General features: G+C 50.0%; 1 protein-coding gene across 6 annotated transcripts in view; it reads left to right on the top strand.

Annotated features, from left to right (window-relative positions):
- Nucleotides 1–22,916, top strand: part of Rols (zinc-RING finger and ankyrin repeat domain-containing protein rolling pebbles) — a 403,382-nt gene that overhangs the window by 159,528 nt on the left and 220,938 nt on the right. For 4 of the 6 annotated variants that reach the window (XM_077705635.1, XM_077705636.1, XM_077705638.1 and 1 more), the window contains exon 2: nt 1,760–1,848. The exons of the other annotated variants lie outside the window; for them this stretch is intronic. In XM_077705635.1, coding sequence (XP_077561761.1) covers nt 1,760–1,848 — 89 coding nt within the window. The remainder of the gene's footprint in view (nt 1–1,759; nt 1,849–22,916) is intronic. 6 annotated transcript variants of the gene reach the window in all.

Genomic DNA, 22,916 nt, shown 5'->3' with positions numbered 1-22,916 from the left:
CCTCCGTGTGGCTGCTTGCCCTCGTCGCGCGCTTGGGCGCGTAGACACGAGAACGCGTGTGGAATCGAGCGCTCGGGCGCGTGGTTACCGCTTAAAGCGTTCGCACGTTGGTGAGTTTTAGCAGTCCGTCTGTTCCCTCGCTTACGTAGTTACCGTGTTACCGGGACCCGACTGCGCCTGCGAGCGCGGAAGGGCGAGGAGGATCGGCGAGGAGGCGCACCCCACGGTGACGAATGCACAAGCATTGCGAGGGCCTGCCCGCGGAACAAATCCCCCTGCCGCGTCGAATGCGCAAATGCCCAGACGGGTCCCGCTCAACACTGTAACCACATACAGCACGGAAGATACGGACTGCAAGAACTCTAATATACTGCTAATATACACCGTTCACTCGATAACGCTAGACTTCTGTTTTCGCCGTGTCCGTGCGCTGCCTGGGCGATGGGACATTTAACAGCGTCAGCACCGGTTATGCTCGCACGGCTAGCACTTGCATTGCCGTCGACCGCGCAGTGTGAGGGTGCGAGGAAAACAAAAAAATTGGCCGCGTATCTACTCTTTTCGTTGCAAATGTCGTCATAAGACGACAGTCTTTGTAGATATTTGCCAAAGAAATGCCCCCCTTTGCTTTCCCGCTCACCCTCTCATGCTGTTCCTGTACCGTCGCGCTCATTCCAAGGTAAACACACAAAAGGTTTGCGCAAGGCGATTTGAATTTACCGCGTTCCACTGCTACAGGCCGGGTTTCTGGAGATGCCAGCGCTGCAGTACGGCGGAGGCGCGCGTGAATGGAGGAGGCTGACTAGAAGGTTCATAGAACCGCGTGGCCGTGCTCCACGTGCGTTCCCAGCAGAACGTGGAACCTAGCTAGTGGAACCGTTCGTTGCTGTTGCCGCGTGATTCTTCATATGCCGCCAGGAGGCGGCGGTTTTCTGCAGTAGAAAACCGCCGTCTGCAGTAGTAGTTGGGATTTGGGGCGAGGGGGAATCTCAACTTCAAGGCCATAGAGGTGGCGAAGAGGCGACTGGAGTGGTGGTGGAGGAAAAGCAGGGAAGGGATGGGTACGCAGGTTGAGTAATCATGCGGACGAGAATTTAGAACAGCGAGGGGAGAAAAAAGGGGGGTGGGGGCGAGGAGTTTAAAACAGAAAAGAGGGAGAAATGGGAGTGAGGAAGCAAATCTATAGGTTAACCTGGGAGTAGGGCATGTAAACGTAATAAAACAGGCAAGTCGATTGCTGACAACCGACGCCCCGATTCAAAGGGAAAGCCACTAATCATCATCATCATCAGATGTAGAATATCATTTGTTATCGAAAAACCAAGCATCCATGAATTTTTTAATAACGGAACACTGTAAATATCCCTTTTGTACTAATTTCCTGTCTTATATTTGCGTAATGTCTTGTTCTTGTTCAACAAAGTTGACAAGTATGAACATATAAACCGGGCTTAGACGTTTACATGTGGCTGTGAGTATATAAGACCATTGCGCAATGTCAATTTTACTTTGGCCGGGTGGCTGAATCAAGTCGCAGACAAACAGACAGACATACATACATACAGACAGACCAAAATTTCTGGGTTTAAGTAGCCCAAGAAAGACTGTCGTCTTTAATAGCACGAAAAGGTAAGCATTCGCCGAGCCGTAGGCGATACTAACGGCAGCGTTCCCGCGCGTGCACGTGCTTGCAGCTGTGTGGCCGAGCACGCTGTCGGCGTGGCTACTAACCTCCCTGCGCATGCTGCGTGTCTCGTAGGTGCGTCGCCTGGCCTGAGACCCCGGCGGGGTGGGGGGGAGGCGTCGCCATGTGGTCGCGCGACGACGAGCCCCAGCAGTGGTACAACGGTGAGTGCTCCCCCTTCTCCCGCGGGGGTACCCGAGCCGCGGATTTCGCCCTTTCGCTGGTGCATCGCGCTGCGCCACCGTTGGACTGCACGGTGGATTGCACGGTGAAATCGAAGTGCGCACCCCGCACCTTGGGCGAGGAGGAGCAACGGCACGGCCCTCGCACGTTCACCAACGCCGCCGTTTTAATCTCGTTACCACTTGGGTTGTTTCCTCCACCGCCTTTCTGGGCCACATCGTCGAGTGAGAGGTTGTGGGGAATATCTCGCCTCTAAAACAGGAATGAGTTGGAGAGAAAAAAAAATCGCAGGTCGTTGCGCTCTGTGAACAAACACCATTTCGCGTGAGCGTGCTTTCTCTGGTCGATTCTGCCGTCATTGACTATCCGATTATTGTCTGATATTGTCTAACCTATTTCACTGTGTGTCTAATTCTGTTCTGCATCAGGGCGGCATAATTGCGTACATTGTTGCGAGAGCTGGCGCGGGTGGTAGAACGACGCGCTTCGGACGCTACTGCCTGCAGCGCCACGCACCGAAGATCCGCGCGCGGGCGGAATGTTGCGCGTTTCACTGCCCGCGCAACATTGTTTCCCTCTGTGTCGTCAAGTGACGGGCGCCGTAGTTCGACACGTTCTTGTTTGGCTGCCGCCGCCCGCCGCATGTCGACCGAGGGTTTGAGACGCCGGCACATTGACTTTCCTATGGCACGCGCCTTTAAGTCGATCGACTGAAAATGTTCACTTAGCCGTTGTCCAAAGAGTTGCGCAATGCACCTCTGCGGGCCTGTAGCACTGCGCTAGACATTTTCCTTTTCCGACGGCGCGGGCGCTTGACCGACGCGATCGTTGGTCGCATGATCGTGGAGGTCGCACAACGACGAGTGTAGGTCGCTTGTCGCTGCGCTGCACGTATCGAGGTGCCGCCGAAAAGCCCGCACACGATTACCTCTGCCTACGAGGCTTCCGGGCGACCTTTAGCTGCAGCTCGCCCTTGCCGAGCTTCGTTGGGTTGCAACGCGCCACCAGTCAAGGCTTCTTGGAGCGCCTGATCCGCAAACAACGATTGTGTCTTGTGTGCACGCATAGGTATAGGTACCACGGTCGCGCTGTTCATCCATCTTGTGCGGCCCGGACGCTTTTCCTCGCAGCGCTGCCGCTTTCTCCTCGCGCGCGTTCGGCCTGTTTTCCACGGCCTCCTTTCGGAGGGCAGAAGCGGCAAGGCGGGCGGGCTCCTCTGCTCGCGCTTGGTGCACCGAGTCGAAACGCACTTTCAGGGCGAGAGACAGACGGCGGATAAACTGGGAGAAGCAGGCGGTGTATGCAGTGCGTCTACTGTGACGCCGCTGTCTTGTCACGGAGAACTGGCTCAGTCCCCTACCAGAGAGAGAGAGAGAGAGCTTTTTATTAGATCAAAGCAGAGCAAAGCAGAGCAGAACAGATCAAAGCAAAGGAGACAACAAAGGCCCTAAAGGTGGAAAAAAAAAAAAAAGTCAACATGAAGTTTTGTAAGGATGACGTAAAAGTCCAGATAGCCTCCAGCATAGCACTGCTTTGTCGCACCTTTCTCTTGGCAGCGGGAGGAGTTTCCTTTGGGCGCTTCCGGCTGGACGCCTCGGTAGAATTTTGCCGGATTTTCGCGACGCTTGGAGCAGCCTCCAGCGGAATGCATTCAGGGCGGGGCCCGTGCGAGGAGAGCTGGAACGGGCGAAGATGAAAAAAAAGAAAAAAGGTGGATAGGGGAAATTATTCCAGCCAAAGGAACACCGTGCGTGGCAAAGACTCGGCGAAACTCGTTGCCAAAGCTGCCCGGCTCCTCCAAGCTTTTACGAGTAGAGTGCTGCCCGCCCCTGTGGACCGGCGACTCGGATGCTATCCTCCTGAGCTGTGGATGCTTCCTTGTCTATAGTACAGTGGCTAGAATAAAGAAGTGTGATTACCGCCGGTCGGCTCCTATGGCCACCGCCGTCGCCGCCTTTCATGCATCCGCGAGATGGCGCTAGCGGTCGTTTACACGTCGAGCTGAGCGCGCGGCACATGGCCGTAAGCGCGTTTTGCAATCTTTTCGTTCTAAATTTTTGTCGCGCTTCATCAGAGTTCGGCTAGATGTGGTGCTGAAATTTGGTCTGGGATAAGCCGCCGCCGTTATCTCTTACGTGCTTGGTTGTTGCACGACGGGTAATAAATGGTTCCAGAAGGTGTTGCTTTTCGGGGTGCCGGAAGACGAGTAAACGTGGCTCAAGTGGCAGAGCGACACGCCTCGAGCCAACAAGCCGCTCGAACATTTCGATCCGCAGTTAGCGTCGCGCGTCAATTTGCACACAACACCCAAGGTGAAATGGTGCGCTGATGCGCAAGTGCACCATCTCACCTTAAATGTTGTGCATGCTTTTTCGCCAGCCGGATGCGAGCGCGAAGATCTGTCCAAACGAAGAGAAAACCAAATGGAAGGTTGGAAAAACAAAGGGAAGTTGCGCCTCCACAAAAAGGCCGCACTTATGGACGGGTTATCACGTTGGACGAATTGAACGACGCCCCCGCGCTTGCCGACAACTCTCTAGATTACCGAAACGTCAGTATTCCATTAAACCAGTCAGGCAAGCACGTTTTTAGAACATTTATTTCACCGCAGGCATAAATGTAGGGGTGCGGTTAAATTAGTATGAGGACGAGTAATTAGGTAAATATAAATAAAATGTTAACGCTTTCTCTGAAAAATTGCTCGTGGTGAGGATTTATCAAACTGCTTTTTTGCTTGTTGCTGACCATTATAAAAGGGGAAGTATGCGAAACGAAACCTTTATTGTTCTCATAATTACTTACATAACAATGAGCAGGTGTCAATGAAGCGTCGCCGTTGATTTTATTATTTCTGCAATTACGTATCGTAAATTGATGAATTTCGGGCGCACCATGGAATGGGCGCACCACCGCTAGCTCCGTTTTATTTATTTATTTGCAGATACTGCGATCTCGTAACGAGACCTTAGCAGGGTGGGTTACATCTTTGTAACGAGTACATAGCAGGACACAAAGTTATACAGAAACATAGTCGATGACAGGTAATAGAAACAAAAGGCAACAACAACAATCAAAGCAAGTGCGACTCGAATAAAGATAATGAACTTAGTGAAACAACATCATTCGCCAGGTCATTCCAATCTACAATGGTACGTGTGAAAAAAGAATATTTGAAACAGTTATTTCGCTGAACAAGTGGTGTAATCATAAGGGAATGCCGTTTTCTGGTAGCATAACCTGAAGAAAAGGATAAAATGTGCGACGTATCTACACGGTAGTGCCCTTTGACTAACTGAAAAAGAAATTTTAAGCGACAGATGCGATTTCTCTCGGAAACTGATTGGAACCCACTTCTGTTTAGGAGTTCAGTAATGGAGGAGCGACCATATGAGTTATATATAAATCGAACTGCTTTCTTTTGTATTCTTTCTAATTTTTCTATATTATTCTTAGTGAAAGGGTCCCAAATGACGACTGCGTACTCCATTATTGGGCGAATTATTGAATTGTAGGCAAGAAGGTGTAGATCAGGTGTGGCGGACTTTAACGAACGCCTTAAGAAAAAAGTTTCCGAAGACATTTTGCGGTTACAACATTCTTACAACATTCTTAATGTTGTACTTTTCCCACTAACACGCGAATTATTCCTTTTTTTTTTGTACTGACGCTACAAATACCATTGCGGCGAAAGGTATTCTTGTAGCGCAAACCCGCTGGCTCGCGCCTCTTTCATGCAGGCAGGCGCATGCCGTGCAGAGAAGACGCTCTGTGGAACAACGGAGTGAACTAGTGTCGGTGTACAAATTGAATTTTTTTTCCTCTGCTAAAACAAAAACTGCTCTCATTAAACTTCCTGAAATAAACTGAGGTTAGTTGTACTATTTTTACGGCGAGCACAAAAATGCGCAGTTTCAAGGTGAATAGGGGCCAAAAAGGAGATTTTTTCAAGTCTGAAAAACGTTTTCTCGCACATTTCACCTTTTTTCGGTGTAAATATAGTTTTTACCAATTTTACACAATGCTGAGATACAGGTACATTGGCTGAGAGAATGTGCTCGTATTTGCTAAAAATGAAAATGCTCGACATCGTGTATTTTCTCAATGGCGTAATCACAGCAAAGAAGATGAAAAGCATTTTAAAAATGCGGCATAGAGCAGCCCAGGGCCTCAACATGATGTTCACGAAAAATGGTGGCCACTGTAAGAGAAGTTACTTTTTCATGATTTTTTTCACAGACGTAAGTTTGCTTTAAACCCTGGAGGTAAAAGGGTCGCTAGAAAAAGAACAAAAATTTTTTTGGACAAAAACACTTTCAGGGAGCATTGTGGGCCATGTGAGGATGGCCCACAATTTTTACTAAGCAAATCCGTGGTGGTCGATTTTACGGCTGGGACGTTTGGCATGGAATGGCCCAAAACAGCTTGTCCGAGTTGCTGCTGCTGCTTCCTTTTTTTTTCTGCCATGCTATAGGCACTCGGTATAAAATGAAATCATATTTGCCACCACTAAACAAATGTGGTCTTGAGAAAAAAACTACGTAGCTGCAATGACAGATACGTAAGACGTGACCCACCCAGCACTTGCGTGTGTGGTAAATTGCTTGCTCATGCCCTCTCCTTCTCGCCAATGCAGACATTCAGTTCAAGTGCTAGGCATGAATGCGAGTACAGCAATCTTCACGGAAGAGAGTGATTTAAAATGAAGCACCCATTATAATCTCCACTCAAGTACTGAAAAGCAAGAAGTCAACATTAAAACATTTTTCGTTCGTCCGCAGTGTCCACGCAAGGTCTTTGGCACCTCACTGCACCTAGCCTAGCTAGGACTTCGTGCTGTGGAAAGCAAAGATTGGCTCGCTTCCGCACCGTGCCTGTTCGTTTATACCAATAAAAATTAAAGCACGCAGTTGCAAGCAAGCATCAGCAAAGACCAGGGCCGTAGCCATAATTTTTTTTTTTTTTCGGAAGGGGTTATGAGCTATCGGAAGGCAGGAGTTTTTCCCAAGGGAACACGAATTCTCGCTTAAGCGCTGCCCGGAAAATTTTCGGGGAAAGGTTAACCCCCCCCCCCGCGACGTTCCTGGCAAAGACTGCACCCAAGGTCTGATGAATCTACCACACACGAATGCTCGAGTTCACCGCCCTGCCGCGACACTTTTTTTTGTTTTGTTTTGGTGCAGTACGATATCGGTCATCCAAACTTTTTATGGGCCTGGTACTGGTACTACAACGGAGTTATGGTGGAGTCAGTGACTGCCGAACAGGCAACATGAGCAACACGCTTACAGCAGATGCGCGACGCGTTCATCAACCAACAGCTCGACGCTACACTTGACAATCGTGTAGGCAACCGTCCACGACAACGTATAGCGCGGGCAGCGGCTACGTCGGCAGAAAGTCGGGCATCAAACAAACGCCAAAGCGAACCCACCGCGGCGTACTTGCGCAATAGTGATAAAAAAACACCTTACCGCAGTGCATAGCTTCTTTATGCTATGCGCAGTGCCTTCGTGATAAAAGTAAAAAAACAACAACAAAAAAGCCCACGGACAAGGAAGTGACGAAAATGTCCATCACGTGACTTTCGGCTGTGACGTCATGACCCCGATCTGTTGATGGCCGGAGAGAGCGTCCCGGTCAGGTTACCCGCACCACTTCGCGGCCGCCAACGCCGCCATATTGCCGCCGCCTGCCGCGCCGCGCGCAACAAGTGGGTGGTAATCGCGGCAGCGTCAGAGCGCCTGTGTCGTGCGCGGCGCGTATTCGCGAGCAGAAAACGCTCCATGTGGTTCACGCTTGAGAGCGTGCGTGTCACCGTGCTTCCTTCTGGCAACGCAACCAGACGAGTGCCACCGCAACCATAACCAAGACAGACCGGGTAAGTCGGCCCCGTTTACTACTCATGCTGAGACCACTGACCAAAATTAGTATCAGAGACATCCCTAAAGGCTCCTTTGCACACCTGATCGGCATTGCAGCCCCTCAGACCTACCTCTCTGAAATCGCATCTCACAAATACGATGTCGCCAGCAATTGTATACACATTACAGTGTACGATAAGGAACACGCCCAGCGAGCGTATCGTTCAGACCACAAGTATACAAAGTCGTCACAATGGCAAAATCATCGCTATCCCCGTCGAGGTCAAGGAATCGTATCACCGCCCGAACCCGACACGCGGAGTCATCGAAGTCGAACCGAATGAGTCTAATGAAGACATCCTGAGGTGGCTTCGATGTGAGCAAGCTAAGGTGCTTAGCGCACAAAGAATAGGCAAGACCAACAGAGCAGTCGTCACTTTTGACTCTCCAACCCTCCCTAAAGTTGTGAATTACTATATGGCAATTGTCAAGGTAACAGCCTACTCCCCGAAGCGTATGGTATGTTACAATTGCCACCAGATCGGGCACATGGCGAAACACTGCCCCCACCCTAGCGTCTGCCGCACATGTGGCAGGGATCATGATGGAGACCAGGAATGTGCCCCCATCGTTTACGGCGCTGCATGCAAAGACGTCGGTCACATAGCAGTCAGCCCGAAATGCCCAAGCCGTATCCCAACTCCTTCGAACACAACAGGTAACGACGCAGCCCGTGATATTTCATGGGCTAACAGAGTGGCACAGTCCAGCAGCACTACGGCCTCTGATAGAGAGCTCCCCGCAGCCTCGAAGCAAGATCACCAATCCTCGTCTTTAACTGCGTCAGTCAGCGCAGAAATCCTTGCTCAACTTGCCTCTTTACGCAATGAACTCCAACAACTCAGGAAAGAGAAACGAGAACTCAAAAAGGCCCTTGCCGAAAAGACAAAACCAGCACATCCACCCAAGCCACAGTCCACACCTCCCAAAATTTCTTCAAGACCTAGCCGGAGCCCCACCTTTAAGCGCACGCCCACATCTCAGTCAAAAATTGAACCTGAACTCAAAGAATTGCTCATTATTATCCGATCGGACGTTCAGAAAGAACGGGCCGCTCGACAAGAAGACATTAGCAAAATTCGTAACCTTCTAGAATCTCATGTAACGAAAACAACGGCAATGATACAGACCATGACAAGTCAGCTACCGCAGCAAGACCCCGAAGAGGAACCACCTCGCAAAATTCCACCACGTACAAGTGCGCAAGGTCAGTAGTGGCTGCACCCATAGTATTGCAATGGAACTGTCGCAGTTTTTTGCAAAATTCACCAATATTACTGCAGAAGATTCAACAACTTAAACCGCTGTTTATTCTCCTTCAAGAACCCCGAAGCATTCCTAAGGTCAATGGATATGTTACGTATTCGGACCCTGTAATAACGCAAGCTTACAAGCCCCCGAAACTCTGACCCTCAAGCACCAGGTTACTCCCTGATACTGGTTCGACAAGAAATTGCATGTCATCAGATCAAACTCCCTGGACTTACATCGCAACAGCATGAAACAGTAGTAATCCGTGGCAGACTTCCTAATGGCAAAACAGCTCTTGTCGCCTTGTCTTACTACAAGCCGATCACTGGGTCTGCTCGACACAGCTCTTTTCAATGGATCACAGAACTCATGCACCAATATCCTGCCACGCAGACAATAATTGGTGGAGATTTTAACGCCAAAAACACAACGTGAGGCTACGCAGCTACGGATGTTAGAGGAAAACGTTTGGAAGAAACGATGGAGATGAACAATCTTATGCTGTTAAACGACCCCTTCGAAGCAACGAGAATAGGATTGCATGCTTCCCAGAAAGACACCTCTCCAGACCTCACCTTTGCGTCACCGGGGCTTGTAACTACGTGGAAAACATTCGACACCACTTGGGGCAGTGATCACTTTCCAATATCAATTTCCCTTCGTGGTAAGTGAATCCGGACGGCAAAAACTTTGGAACTCACGAACTGGACCTCATTTCGTGAAATTCTCAACGAATCATCAGACCCAGCAACAGACTTTCATACTTTCATAAAGTGTATTCAGAATGCTGCCCAAACCTCTGAAGAGTCCATAACATGATCTGAAGACACACCTGCCATGGACGGCCACCTAGCAAACTTGTGGAACCGAGCTAAACACCTAACTGGTAAATACAGACGACTAGGGAAACGCCACGTCGACCTAGTGAAACTAAGGCACCAATACAAACTGATTCAAGAATATCAGAAACAATTGGCTCATGAGCACTGGCAAGAGCTATGCTCAACTTTAGGCAAAGAGCGCAAACTCTCGAAGCTTTGGAGAATCTACAGAGGCATGGCAGGAAAGGGCAAACCTCTTCCCCTCTTCGCGACGCTCACGCTCCACAACACCCCGGAGGTAGTCGAACGGGAGATTATAGCAACGCTTTTCCCTTCAGCAAGTACGCAACCCCGCACGTACTTCCCTATCATCGAACTAGACTCGGACGACTCAGCTTCAGACACCCCTTTTACGATGGCAGAACTTCGCACCGCCATCCGACAAAGCAAGGTGAAATCATCCCCAGGACATGATGGAGTCACGTGGCAACACATCCGTAACCTCGACGAGCCTCAGCTAGAACAACGTCTTGGCCTTATAAATCATTCCTGGAACACAGGAGAAATTCCTGACACCCTGAAGCTTTCCCTGGTTAACCTCATTCCAAAGCCTGGAAAAGACCCTTCTGTCATCTCCAACCTTAGACCCATATCTCTTACACCCACGTTATGCAAACCGATCGAACGCCTGATTAACAACCGGCTACAATGCCATTTGGAATATGTGAACCCATGGTTTCACCCGTCCCAAACTGGCTTTCGTCCGTACCTAGGGACACACGATTGCCTCTGGCTCTTACGACGGGTAATCAACAGATCCCCGTACGACCGCGGACTTCCCGACTACGTTCTTACTGTAGACCTTCGGAAAACATTCGACAGAGTACATCAAACGACGATTTTGACTGAACTGGCCCAAGCCTTCCCCAGCAAAAAAGCACAAGTTTGGGTTCGTAACTTTCTCCACAACCGGCCTATTCAACTCAGCAGCACGCTCCCTGGATGGACACCCAATACCTACTACAACGACAAAGGTGTTCCACAGGGATCTATACTCGGACCAGTACTCTTCAACATCGTCATGGCAAAATTAGCCAAAACTGTAGAACAAGAAACGTCAGCCCGTTTCGCCATCTACGCTGACGATATTACGATATGGACGGAAGGTAGAGACTACTCGTCAACATCCGACATGATGGTTGAGCTGCAGGCGGCGGTGAACAGCTTCGAAGCATGCATACCGAAACTTGGCCTAGAACTCGCCCCAGAAAATACAACTTCTAACGGTATCAAGCGATACCAAAACGCACCCCGTGTACCCTGCTCTGCTGTACATTGGAGACACAACTATCCAAGCGACACGTGGCCACGTACGCCTCCTTGGTCTCCCACTTGGCAGTAACAATAGTGCTAAAATATGGTTAAAACAATTACGACAGAAATGAAAACCCATGCTCAAATTAATCACGAGGCTGTCTAACAAATATGGTGGCGCAAGTCAACAGGCATGCCTCTCCATGGCCCGGACAGTTGCAATCGGCACTCTCGCATATGGAGCGCCAGTATACAACCTGAACAAAACGAACACAAAACACCTTCGGGTGCTCCATAGAGCCACATTGCGTACAATCACAGGCCTCCCAAAACATACAAAAACAGAAGCTCTTGAGCGAGCGGTTGCGCTCCCTCCTATAGACGTAATCATGAAAGAAACTCGTGAACAGACAGACACCAAACGTGGGCTCACCCGACAAGGGCTCCTTCTCACAGCATGGGACGAGCAGAAGCCTATCCTGGTCATCGACCTTCCCATCCCTTTAGCACCCTGGACAATCTCGGAAAACATCGCCAGCAATCTCACCAAATCTATCCCCCGTTCTAGAACGGCAACAAGATCTAAACGTAGCCTTCACTTGGAGAAGTCCAAACTTCCCAATGAGATCGACATCTATACCGACGCCAGTGTGGCAACATCGCATATTGGCGTAGCGTGGACCTGTCCTGAAAACCCATCCCTTGGAGGGCAACTCTCCCTCAGACACGATGGTGCAACTGCACTGGAAGGCGAACTCCATGCCATCAATGGTGCCCTTAATCATATTTGCTACGACCTCAATACCCGACCACCAGCTAAAATACGGATTCTAACGGACTCGTTCGAAGCAATTCAAGAGCTTCGCAAGCCACTCTCCCTCAACCCGCTCGGCAACTCTAAAATCTTACACAAAGAACTCCTCAAAAGCCACAACTTGCACATCAGAATTGACTGGATTCCAGGCCACGAGGAGACTAGCCCAGGGAACCAGTCCGCCCACGAGGCGGCACAGGAGTGTTTGAACTTTACGCCTCCACTGGTTCCCCTTTCAGCCTCCACACCCACTCCTCCAGCCCTCCTACTTCTCCGACTAAAGAAACGTAAAAGACAACGTTACCAACAGGTTACACCCCCTGGGTATCTTGCCAACATTGTCTCCTGCAGCAGATCCGAGGAAGTATTCATTAACAAGCTGTGCGCGGATGCCGCCTACACTCCTTACATTACCCAGAAATGGACAAGATGCCCCAACACGCACCCACGATGCCCCTACTGCAACACTGACGTCAAATCAGATCTTCACCACCTAGTGTGGACGTGCCCACACTTTGCCAAACATCGCCCAGAGAGTTTAACGAACATTAATCCCGACACCCTACCACATGAAGCACATACTGGATTAGACGCATCTTTATTACGAACAATTGCCGCTTTTGCAGTTAAGAGTGGTCTGGCGCGAGTAGTCTAACTGGGGCCGACCCCGGTAAAGACTTCCAGGCCCCCATAACACGAATCCCCTCTTTGAATACGGACCTTGATTAGTAATCCCCTTCGTTCCATCCCTCTCCCCACTCTACGGCAAACGCCCTCCTTGCTCCAGTAAAAAGACTCAATCAATCAATCAATCAATCCTCAGCGGCTTTGGATCGGCCCGTTGATGCGTCGCGTTGTCGCCCACGCATGCGTTTCTTCGCGTCGATGTGCCTTCGCGCGCTTTGCATCAGCGGCCGACAAGCGCGTCACAGCCGCTGGGAAAGCGACCTAGAGCACTGCACGGGCCAGATTTTAAGGCCCGAGCCCGCTTCGCGAAGCCCGAGCCCGACCCGGGCCCGTAACACCTAGCCCAAGCCCGGTCCGGGCCCGGGCAATCATAAGTGAGCCTGGCCCGAGCCCGGCCCGGGCCCGCCATCTTAAGCCCAGGCCCGGCCCGGCCCGGCCCGGTAATTTATTTTTTTTTGGTCTAGGGAGAGCCCGCGCGTGTGTGACCAGGCCCGGTCTTTGACGCTAAAGGACGTTTGTTTATTATATTCCGGGCGATCAGACGGAGCATCTACTCTGTACAAGCACGTCATGAACTCAAACGCAAAAAATAAGGGTTTAAAAGTGCACGTAGTTTAGCTTGCACCGTCTGCAGTTCACGCCACATCGGCTTAATAATAGCTCGTATTCTAACATGAGAGACACCATCACCTTTGAAGACCAGACTCTTGGCAACTTCACGTGGTTGTCTCGGCCATAAGTTGGTATTGCTTAAATTTTTTGATCCGCATTTGAATCAACGAGTATGTACGCGTGTTCAAATGCTTCCCCTCCAGTGATTGTTAAGCGGTGGTGTTTCTGTGGTACGCGAGTTTGATTCCGGACCACGGCAGCCGCATTTTGATTGGTGCGACATCTAAAACACACGTGTACATACATAGACATAGGTGCAAAGCTCCAGGATATCTGAATTAATTCATTCCTCTCTTGGGCATTCCTTGTAATTGTATATTTGATATTTTATGCACCAAAATATGAAATCTTGATGCAGTACAAGAAATGTCATTAAAATTGCAGTATAGTGACCATCAGACCTAGCAAAACATGTTTTAAGTGCGAATGCACTTTATAAGCGACCCCGAACCTTCCGCCGTCCGCATAGCAACAGCTGCGGGTGCGCGCGCTTTTCGACTTCCTTAGCAACGGGGGGAGATGGGCGCGCGCTGCCTGGCCACTGACATGGCACATACCCACGTGGGAGATTGGCCAGGAATAAGTGCGAATGCACTTCATTAAGGGAGCCTGAATCGTCGCGCTCGCATAGCGCCTCCTCTCCCCCCTCGCCTACTCTCCTAAAGCCCCTTTACTACTCTCCAGCTCGCAACACCCTCTCTCGGCGCGCCAGCCAGGCCACTACACTATATAAAAAAAAACAGCATCCGGCGCCAGGTTTCGATCTGCGGACTTTGCGACCGCAGCGCGACGCTCTACCGACTAAGCCACGGACGCGACTTTTTTTTTTTTCTTTACTGCATGGGAAACTACCCTTAATACAGCCTACAAACGTTATGAGTCATCCAAGAAGATGCACATCACAGCAGCTAAAATTAGCCGTCCGTTAAAACTCTGGCAAGCAGACGCACGCGTCCAACAGATGCAGCCATTCTGGTGGGTCACTTTGCGCCGCATAAATGCTCCGCACCAACGCAGTTTGCTCCCGAAAAATGGACTTCGTTGGGCGAGGGGGTTCCGCGTGCCTGTCCGTCATGCGGCACTTCCACAAGCTATACAATCCGATCACAACAAATATATCATAGGGCACTCCAGTAACAGCTCTAAAAGGCAAGAACCGAATTGTATAAGGGGTAATGTCCATGTCCTTTTTAAGAGTTCGTTGCAACACATCCCAGAAAAACACCGCATCCCGGCACAAAACAAAACAATGATCAATGGTTTCAGGTTGATTGCATAAACGGACGTTGATATCAGTGTTAGTAACGCGCCTTATATCTTTAACGCATTCAAACTACGTCGTCAGCGGCGTGCGTTGGCGACTCAGCGGCGTTATTGGCGGTGAGATCTTTGAGTGGCGCCCCCTGGCTCTGACGTCGGCTTAGGGATTCGCGCCGCTGTCGTCTGCTACACACCGCTTGTGAGGGGCAGCAGTGCCTGGGCTAGAAGTCGCCCGCTTCGTTGCTGTAGTGCGTAAAAAGCGTATTTCTAGCGACTCAGTTATTTTGCCAGCTTCTGAAGCATCTGAATAATTTGAAGCTGTATCCCCCACAAGTTTGCAACACACGAAGAGATAGAGAACAACTTTCTTCAGAGTATCGGTCAGAAGATCGTGTGTAACTCGTCCTTTCTTGCTTATTCGCGAGGATCAGCGCTCAGAGCTTCTCGATAAGTATTCAAAATGCGTAGGCTTCCCTGCAGTATTTCTTAGATGCTCCTATGAAGACTCAGCAGTCTAATACTACGTACCAAGCAGCGGCCTCTACACGCTCATCGCACAGCAGGAAATAAAGCGGCTTTCTTCTGTTTCTTTCGTTGTTGTCTTGTATCGGATTAATGTTTCTTGCTTTTTTTTTTCTGCCCAACGCATTAATTTTTCTGCGCCGTCACCAACTTCTTATTAGGAGGTTTCGGGATGTTTGGGAACCTCACAAAGGTCGTGTGGATATTTCCTTCATTTTTTATGGCATACATTCCCTTCTTCACAAATTGGCTTTCATTACTGCTGCGTGCAAGAAGGCGCATATCCACAGCGTGCTTTGTTTATTCACATGCAAATACAATGAGAAGGTTTGTGCTACGCCACCGCGATCGCGCCCTAAACAACGTGGTCCACAGTACTCGAAGGCGGCTTTTGTGCTCCGAATTTATATCGTAATTATATCGTTATCATAACGGACTGACTCATCTCGAACAATGATGACATGATTACGGTGCTGAAGGCATGATATACTCGTTAACTAACGTAATAAATAGTATACCTGCATATATTACAAGACTCGAAACCGAAGAAGAATTCCAAGTAGCTCTTTATTGCTTTTCAACCCTTCCAGGCGCGAAGAACAAATCCTATTCTACTCGGGATGGCGTTCTATGATTTGAAGAAAATTACTTTTACTCTCTTGTCCTGGACTGAGGACCCGGCCCACTAACCAGATCGATTTAATTGTTAAACAACGTTTTCCCCGCCTCCCCGTACTCCTCCTCCTCCTCTTGAGTGCAGTTTTCCTATAACGCATATCCGATTATCGGGAAGATATGGCTGTGCAAAATGTTCCGAAATATCCCTCCAGGTCTTAACAAACATATATCTGTTACTATAAATTTAACGAAGACGTAACTCGTTTTGCTCAATAAACCTCCATACTGGTTAGATGCCTGGTATAGAATCAGCACGCGCGTATATACACACTGGGTTATTTGGAACTCAACCTACAGTTTTTGCAGTCTATAGTGCATGTCGGCAAACTTTCATGCCTTGACAACGTAAAGTGACGTGACAAAACGCGTTCGAGCGTTCGGCAAGGTTGCAAAAACTGTTTTACCTTACATATGATTACCGGAAATCGTGATGCCTTCTGCCAAAGCCGACAGCCCTGAAGGTCTAGAATTTGTTTTGGTCTTCCATTTGCGCTGTTGTCGGTTATTAGCAGCTGACTGTTCCTTTTGTTCGAATGCTTACATGAGAAGCTGACGCCTAGCTCCGACTCTTCGCGCTCCGCACAGGACCGGCTTCGCAAGGAATGGGGTGGCGCCGGTAAAGTTTCTCCCGTAGCGGTATCCAAAACTATACTTTAATTGACACCATGAACTAGTGTATGCGATTTTAAGCCTATTATTATGATAAAAAGTTACCCACACGCCAATTCTGGTGCGGACAAGCATCAGACGTTGACCGAGCGCAAAGAAACAGCAGGGAGAGCGATCCTGAGTGAAGCAGACGACAAATGCGAGAATCCCTAAGCTGACATCACGGAGGCGCGCTTCGCAGCGCCGCCTGTGTTCGCGCTCACCGCCAATAGCGGCTTGATAACTGCGTGGTGTACACGTGATACTACAAACTCGCTAGTTCTGCATTCTCTCACGTGACTGCGCCTCCTCTCCCTTCACTCCGGTCGGCGCTTCGCAGCTGGGGTGCGCTGCGGTGCGGTGCGCTCCTCCTCTCGAACATACACGTTAATTCACCAAGATTTCCGCAGAGGGACAAACGAGGCGTGTTAAGCCGAACGTGATCACGAGGGGGTGTTAATGTAACTAACGGGCAAAATGCCACCAAACTTCAACAAACTCACCCTCATAGCATCACCCCGTGCTTCGCACTTCCTCATACTCCCCTTCGGGGAAATGCGGGGGAATTTTTTAAAACAATGCGCACAAATAACAGCAAGAAGCGCGCAAAAATAAACCAAGAATATTCATTTTAATGCTCTTTTCTACACTTCACGTCGGACCTATTAACGGCCGTGCCTATGAATTCAAGCCTAGCCCGGCCCGGGCCTACGGCGTCGAGCCGGAGTCCGGCCCGGGCCCGCGGCATTGAGCCCGGGCCCGCCGATAATCGACTTCGGGCGGCCCAGCCAGGCCCGCGGGCCGGTTCGTGCCCGGGCTTTCGGGCCGGCCCGGGCCCGTGCAGTGCTCTAAAGCGATCCCGTTCAGAGCAGAACTGGAAGCCGTTTACTCCCGATGGCAGTGCAGAGACAATTCTCCCGCGCGAGGTTATTTTCTTGGACGTACGAGTTACGACATCCGAGCTATAGTGGTCATAATTTCAAGGACGCGGAACTGTGTGAACCAAGGCAATTCCGTGGACGTATAAATGATGAATTACGATCGTCACCGGGAGCAGCGAGATCAAGTCGCACCCTGGTCCTAACGTAGGCCTCGGGATCGATAGGCAAGGGAAGCCCCTTGCACCTTACGCTTTCGAATGCATAGGGGCCGTGCAGTGAACAGAGGGCGACACTGAGCGGCGACACCCAGCGGCGCCATCGGGGAAATAAAAAAAAAAACACTGGGTCGGCCACCGCTCGCCAGCGTGCTCGGGTTTCGGTTGCGCTCCTGCTTGGCGGCACCGGATGAAATGTAGTAAAGGCAATTTTTAAGTTTTGTATTAATTAAAACATACTACAGTAATTCTGCCGCACCGGGCTAGGAATAGACTGAAGGACTGAACTGTTGACTACGCGTACGGAGGAGGAAAGCAAGCGATATTCTATGTATAGCCAGAACGCAGGTGGAGCCTTTCGTGCGCACGTTTTCACGTTTGCACATAGTTTCTTCAGTGAATTTGTGTTTCCACTAGAAAGCAGAAATTAATTAGCTTTTCACAGCATTGGAAAGAAGCCGTTTTGTTCGCATACTTGAAATCGGACCGCCGTGGTTTTTCGGGTACGGTTCCCGTCTCACAGGGTCGATTGTTTGGGTGTAGAGCGGTGTGTACGCTGCGCTACGTGCTAGTAGCATTGACTTCAAAGCAAGTATAATTACCTTAAATACGCGGGCTCCAGTGTGGATCATGCGGGTGGGAAGCATCGAGAACTGCACACTTACTGGCGGAGATTTTCGATTGATTGTGTGGTTCAACTCGCCGACGCCAGACAGGCGATGAGGCGCGCCGTAGTGGGGGATCGGTATTAGTTTTGACCACCTGGAGATCTTTCACGTGGCCACAATCTCGAACACGCGGGCGTTTTCGCTTTTCGCCTCTATCGAAAAAGGGGCCGCTGCGGCCGGGAAACGAACCTGACGACGATTTTCAATTTCACGGCTTGAATTATCGCCCCAGAATGCGTCTTGCTCCTCGCCCCTGACAGTTCGTTTCCGCCGGTGCCAGTTCGTCCCACCCCGAGACTACGGAGCGAGCACGTTTTCTTGCTCCGTGCACGAAGTCAATTCTCGCCTCAGGAGCGATAGACTACAACCTCTGTGCCTTCCGTCTCCTTTCCCGTGAATACATTCACAATGTACACGGGGTTCGCTGCAAGACTACCTTTTCCTTTCTACGGGGTAAGCAGGGCCTCCAAATATTAGAATCATCATAAACTCCGTTTATTTTTTATTGTTCTCTGAAGTTGCTGTTGTGAGCCCCGTTAAAACGACAGCTGAGTGTTACGTGCCGCATGAATTTTCATTATAACCGCCGCGGAAGACACATGCACAAAGCAGAAAAAATAACCTTCGTGCCAATACTGCCATGCGCGCGGTATTCTCTAAAGGGGTAATTTATTGTAAGCTCACGAGTATTAACAGCTGGCAAACCGATATACTTTACTTTGACAGCAGCATGTAATCTGCTTGTTAGTCATCGCCGTTGTATTTTCTAAAAATTTCACGGAATTGTGCCGCCTGTGAGGCTGTGACCAGCTTCAGAACCAGGCGATCCAGGGCAGCGAAGGCGGTAGCTTTCCTTCTGCGCTTTGTTTCTTTGTAAAGCCTCTCGGTCGATAACGCTCCATCCTGTCGCCGTGGCAGCGTGTTCCGCAAACGTGAGCCACTTGAGCCCACCTAAACACTCGATGGACGCCCTTGCAGGGGCGCGTGCACAGTGCCTAAAGCAGGCGGCCGGCCAGGACGGTGCGGCTCGGCCTACCCATGGCGCTACGCCCGCTGGGCAAACTTGACTGCACGGAACCTATAGTGGTGACCAGACGGGCGCAAGGACACTATGGCTGCGTTCCAATTCGCGGACAGCTTGCTAGACAGCCTACGAACTAGACGTCTATAGGAATAAAACTGCAACGGCGCCGCGGTCGCAAACGCAACACCAGCGACATACAGTTTCACACTAATATATACTAGAGGGAAACCGGCGCCACTGTCTAGGTGAGCCGCGCTTCAGCGAGCGTTCCGTCATGTTATAGTGAACTAGAATTCTAGTTCACTATAGTAATGTACCCGGCAGTCCACTTGTCCTTGGCATGGCTCATGAACAGGCTGAAATGTTGGCTCTGGCTGCAAAAAAAACAAGAATTTTACCATAGATGGTTTGTGAAATTTGTTTTGTTATTATAAAATTGAACCTCCTAAATGTCAGTAGTTGTTTAGAAGCTTAATATACAACGAACATAAAAAATTGTTACTTTTTTTGTTAATTTTGGCTTCTAGACAAAAAAGAAGCCGTATGGCTAGCTAAGCCCAGCAGGCGAGGAACGTCCCTAGCAGCAATGGCGCTGCCCACGGCGGCCTGCGACTGCAGCGACAGATTTCCCTTTAGTATATATTAGTATGAAACTCTATGACCAGCGCAGACGACAGCGTTGTAGCAGACATGTTCATATGCGCAAGCCGCAAGTTTCGTAACTCATATTACCGTTGCTATTACAAACGTTACGTAATTTAAAAATTAAACAGTCATTTTTATCACTAGTAAACTATGCTAAATATTTCAATAAAATAACAAGTGCTTTTGTTTTAACAATATTACGCAAAAAGGTGGCGCTGGTGTCACTTATTAGTTTAGACAGGAAGGTAGCCTGCATCGTTGCCGACTTCGATGCTGTCTCGTCGTAGCAGTCTTCGTTGACTGCTTCGTTCGAATTGGAACGGGGCTTAACATGGCGGACTGTCCGCGAAGACGGCAACGAAGCTGTCTAAACGGTAATTGGAACTCACCCTATGGCTTTCACCAACGAACGCTTCCGAAAGTTCGGCACTTCGAAAGACGCAGTAGCTCACGCTTCTCGGAACCGTAGAACAATGCCGTCGTTCTCACGATTAAACACAAGCGAAAACGCGACCGCGCAATAAATTATGGTAAGCATATATGCGAAGGAAAAAGGCATTACACATTTTCGCGATCGTTTTGTCTTGCCGTCGTGAACGAGGACAGGGAAGATGTACGAAGCAAACCAGAAGCCGGGAGAAAGAACAACGTAGAAGCTGCGGAAGTGGAGAGTATCGCTATCCGCGAGTCCACGGAGCGAGACGCATCGCGCTGCAGCTATACGGTACCGTTCTCCCAGCAATTCCCACAAAACAACAACAGAAACCGACTCGAGTCTGAATGGCGTTCTCAGCCCCCCCCCCCCCCCCTCTCCCCGCCCCCTTTTTTTTAAAGACGATAGTCTTTCTTCTGCTACTTAAACCCAGCAGTTTTGGTCTGTCTGTATGTCTGTCTGTCTGTCCGTCTGTCTGTAACTCGATTCAGCCACCCGGCCAAAGTAAAATTGATATTGCGCAATAGTCGTATATACTCACAGCCAAATGTAAACGTCTAAGCCCGGTTTATATGTTCATACTTGTCAACTTTGTTGAACAACAACAAGACATTACGCAAATATAAGACAGGAAATTAGTACAGAAGGGATATTTACAGTGTTCCGTTATCAAAAAATTCATGGATGCTTGGTTTTTTGATAACAAATGATATTCTACATCTACTGCATGAAAACCGCCGCCTCCTGGCGGCATATGAAGAATCACGCGGTAACAGCAACGAAAGGTTCTACTAGCTAGGTTCCACGTTCTGCTGGGAACGCACGTGGAGCACGGCCACGCGGTTCTACAGTCGAACACGGATATATCGAACTCCAAGGGGATCGCGAAATAGTTCGATATATGAAAAATTCGATATAAAAAATATGGGCGACCTCACCTATGGCGCACGATCACTTACCGATCGTCGCATTCAAGAATGACAACTAATTCCGCACTCACGACGCAACAGGACGCTTTATTTCCGTGAAAAAAAAATCGCTGATCTTGGCCTGCTTCTTCTTCCTGGAAATGAAATTAAAGACGCTGGTCTCGATCTTCTCGAGGCTGCACAACTAGAAAATTCCAGCAGTACGCTGCGCCTTCGCACACCATGCACAACACGCGCGCAAAAGAACAGCGCGCACGTACCACAAGAACTTTGAAGGTAACAATTCCAAGGCTCTCTGAACGGACTCCAACAAAGCGCTCGCGATGGTCATCTCCGAGAGAAACAGTGATCTCCGTAAGGTGCGGGACAACTCGCCAAACAGCAGCAACCGCAGCAAAATGCAAAAGAAGGAGCAGGCCGCCAGCGCCTTCGTTCCCTCTTGCCTTTCCCGAGACGATATCGGGGGAAGACAGACCCAGAGAGAGAGAAAAAAAAACTCTTTTTCGGCAGACCGGGGAACGTACGCAGCCGAAAAAAAAAAGAAAAAAGAAAGAAAAAATGGACGTGCGCAGTCGGGTCATCCCTACCTCGCACTGTCACATTTTCCTAGCGTCCGGTCTTGTGTGCCTAGAGAGATTTAGCATACCGTGCTCCGTCCGCTAACGCTACGGCGGCCGGTAGCGGGGTCTGACTGGGCAAGCCCAAATTCGTTCCGGTAGGGGGGATTAGTTCCGCGAGCCAGTCTTCGCCCTGCACGCGCACTCCTCCACATCCTCCTCAACCTCAATCGGGGGTGCAGCGACCGCCGAAGAGCACCTTCCAGCTCGCGCGGCGTTCGATATACCCAATGTCGGGAATAATACGGTTCGATATAAATGTACGAATTCCTATACTTTTACACAGAATTTTCGAGGGGATAATTTACGAGTTCGATATAGACAATAATTCGATATACCCGTGTTCGATATATCCGTGTTAGACTGTATAAACCTTGTAGTCGGCCGCCTCCATTCACGCGCGTCTCATTCACGCGCGTCTCCGCCGTACTGCAGCGCTGGCATCGAGGAACCCGGCCTATAGCAGTGGAACGCGGTAAATTCAAATCGCCTTGCGCAAACCTTTAGTGGGTTTACCTTGGGATGAGCGCGACGGTACAGGAACAGCATGATAGGTGAAAGCAAATGGGGGCATTTCCTTGGCAAACGTCTACAAAGACTATCGTCTTTTGACGACATTTGCAACGAAAGGAGCAGATACGCGGCCAATTTTTTCTTTGCTTTCGGCAGCGACCCTCGCTATGGCGAAATACTACCAGACTCGACGCCCATTCGCCGTGCACAAGCGTGCCGCGCAACTTGTCGCTGCCCAGTCCCCGCACAGCCAACTTGGTCCCAGGGCGGAGGGCAGTTGCGGTGTCATCAGACGCGGTCGACTAGTCCCAGAGCGAAAGGACTCTTTTGGGATCCGGACTACCTGGTCGGAGTGAACGAACTCTCCTCGTCTCGCACGCGCGCTCGCACGAGACCCACGCGCGCCCCGGGGTTGTTGGCAGGGCAGAACAGCGCCCGCGGACTTCCCGACCGCGTGGGTGTCGTCGTCGTCTCGGCGGACGCCCACTCACCGCTGGCCGCCGCCGCCGCCGCAGCCCACGCACCGCGGACGCTGA

This window comes from Haemaphysalis longicornis, unplaced genomic scaffold, assembly GCF_048455015.1.
Source record: "Haemaphysalis longicornis isolate Haplotype H1 unplaced genomic scaffold, Haemaphysalis longicornis Haplotype H1 scaffold_4, whole genome shotgun sequence".
NCBI classification, from domain to species: Eukaryota; Metazoa; Arthropoda; class Arachnida; order Ixodida; family Ixodidae; genus Haemaphysalis; species Haemaphysalis longicornis.
The sequence above is the reverse complement of the archived record's forward strand: the minus strand, read 5'-3'. Positions and strand labels throughout refer to the sequence as shown.